This window comes from Lithobates pipiens, unplaced genomic scaffold (assembly GCF_037356315.1).
Source record: "Lithobates pipiens isolate NorthernLeopardFrog02 unplaced genomic scaffold, aLitPip1_a1.2 Scaffold_16, whole genome shotgun sequence".
NCBI classification, from domain to species: Eukaryota; Metazoa; Chordata; class Amphibia; order Anura; family Ranidae; genus Lithobates; species Lithobates pipiens.
In genome coordinates this window covers 479,008,713-479,010,335 of record NW_027507748.1, presented here as the reverse complement: position 1 = coordinate 479,010,335, position 1,623 = coordinate 479,008,713, and the positions used below count along the sequence as shown (strand labels likewise).

The 1,623-nt window shown below is 37.7% G+C and overlaps 1 protein-coding gene across 1 annotated transcript; it reads left to right on the top strand.

Annotated features, from left to right (window-relative positions):
• The first annotated feature begins 276 nt into the window (after positions 1 to 276).
• On the top strand, positions 277 to 1,260 carry OXGR1 (oxoglutarate receptor 1). Its single transcript, XM_077484610.1, has one exon. It carries the CDS (start codon positions 277 to 279, stop codon positions 1,258 to 1,260), a length of 984 nt encoding a protein of 327 aa, XP_077340736.1.
• The last annotated feature ends 363 nt before the right edge of the window (positions 1,261 to 1,623 follow it).

The following is a 1,623-nucleotide window of genomic DNA, read 5'->3' as shown; positions in this document are numbered from 1 at the left end:
GCTGTCTTTTGCACAAATCAGATACTGAACCACTCAGCAGATCTAGCATTGTTCCACTGAGTTTACTGCAAATGCAGTGGATTGGGAGAATAAATAGTGTAGTGGCTTTTTAGTGATTTGCTATTCTGTAATTAATACATACTGATGTGTTAGTACATTTTTCATGAAATATTCTTTATTATCTATATTTATAGTATGTAAATTTAAATATTGTACACTAGCTGTGTATATAAGCTTTGTATATAATACAATCTATTTTTTTTTTCCAACAGGAGAATGGCTATAAGCAATGAATCGGATTTTAACAACACCACGCTTATGTTCAGCACTGAAGAACCAACAACAAACTGTACAAGTGTCACAGTGGACAGTATAATAAAGGTTTACTTTCTACCAACAATGTACAGCATCATTTTCATTGTAGGATTTCCAGGAAATATTATTTCAATATCAGTGTATGTTTTGAAGATGAGGCCATGGAGAACAAGCATCATCATCTTGCTGAATTTGGCCATCACAGACCTCATGCATCTCAGTAGCCTCCCATTCTTGGTTTACAATTATGTTAATCAAGAGCACTGGACTCTTGGGGACTTCACATGCAAGTTGATCCGCATTGTTTTTCATTTCAACTTGTATGGCAGCATTCTTTTCCTCACCTGTTTCAGCATCTTCCGCTATATTGTCATTGTTCATCCAATGAAATTTCACTCCATTCATAAACGGAGATGGGCAGTTATAGCTTGCGCAGCTGTATGGGTGATTGCACTAATTGAGGTCCTTCCAATGGTTATTTTCATGAGAGACATTCAAGATACTGTAGCTTGCATGGACTTTGCAGTGTCTCTTGAGAGGTACAATGTACGCTGGTACAATGCCTGTCTCACTACCATTGGCTTTGCTTTACCATTGTTGGTGGTGACTCTTTGCTACACCTGTATCAATTGTAGCCTGGCAAATGGACCCTATACTGAAGATGCCCAAAAGAAAAAGGCTCGTAGACTTGTTGTCATTCTCTTGATTGTTTTTTATGTTTGTTTTTTTCCTTTACATATTTTTAGAGCTATTCGTATTGAAACACGACTACACCTTGTAAACTGTGTATATGAAAAACATATTCATGCTATTTATTTAGCCTCTAGACCAATAGCTTCACTGAATACATTTGGCAATTTGCTACTTTATGTTTTGGTGGGAGGGAACTTCCAGCAGGCTGTTCAGTCAATTTATAAGTTCAATCCTTATAAACAGCAGCCATAGGTCATGCATTGGTACTCATGCAAATGTGAACCTTACCAAAATGTTGATATGTACCAATAACTGTTATGCTCTGTACACACGATGGGCTTTTCTGACAACAAAATCCATGGGATTTTTTCAGACAGATGTTGGCTCAAACTTGTCTTGCATACACACGGTCACACAAAGTTGATCGGAAATTCCGAACTTCAGGAACGCGGTGACTTACAAAACGTACGACGTACCGAGAAAAATTAAGTTCAGTAGCCAGTGCTGCTCTTCTCCTTGATTCCGAGACGATCGGAATTTCCGACAACGGATTTTGTTGTCGGAAAATTTGAGAACCAGATCTCAAATTTTGTGTGACAGAAATTCCTATGGAAA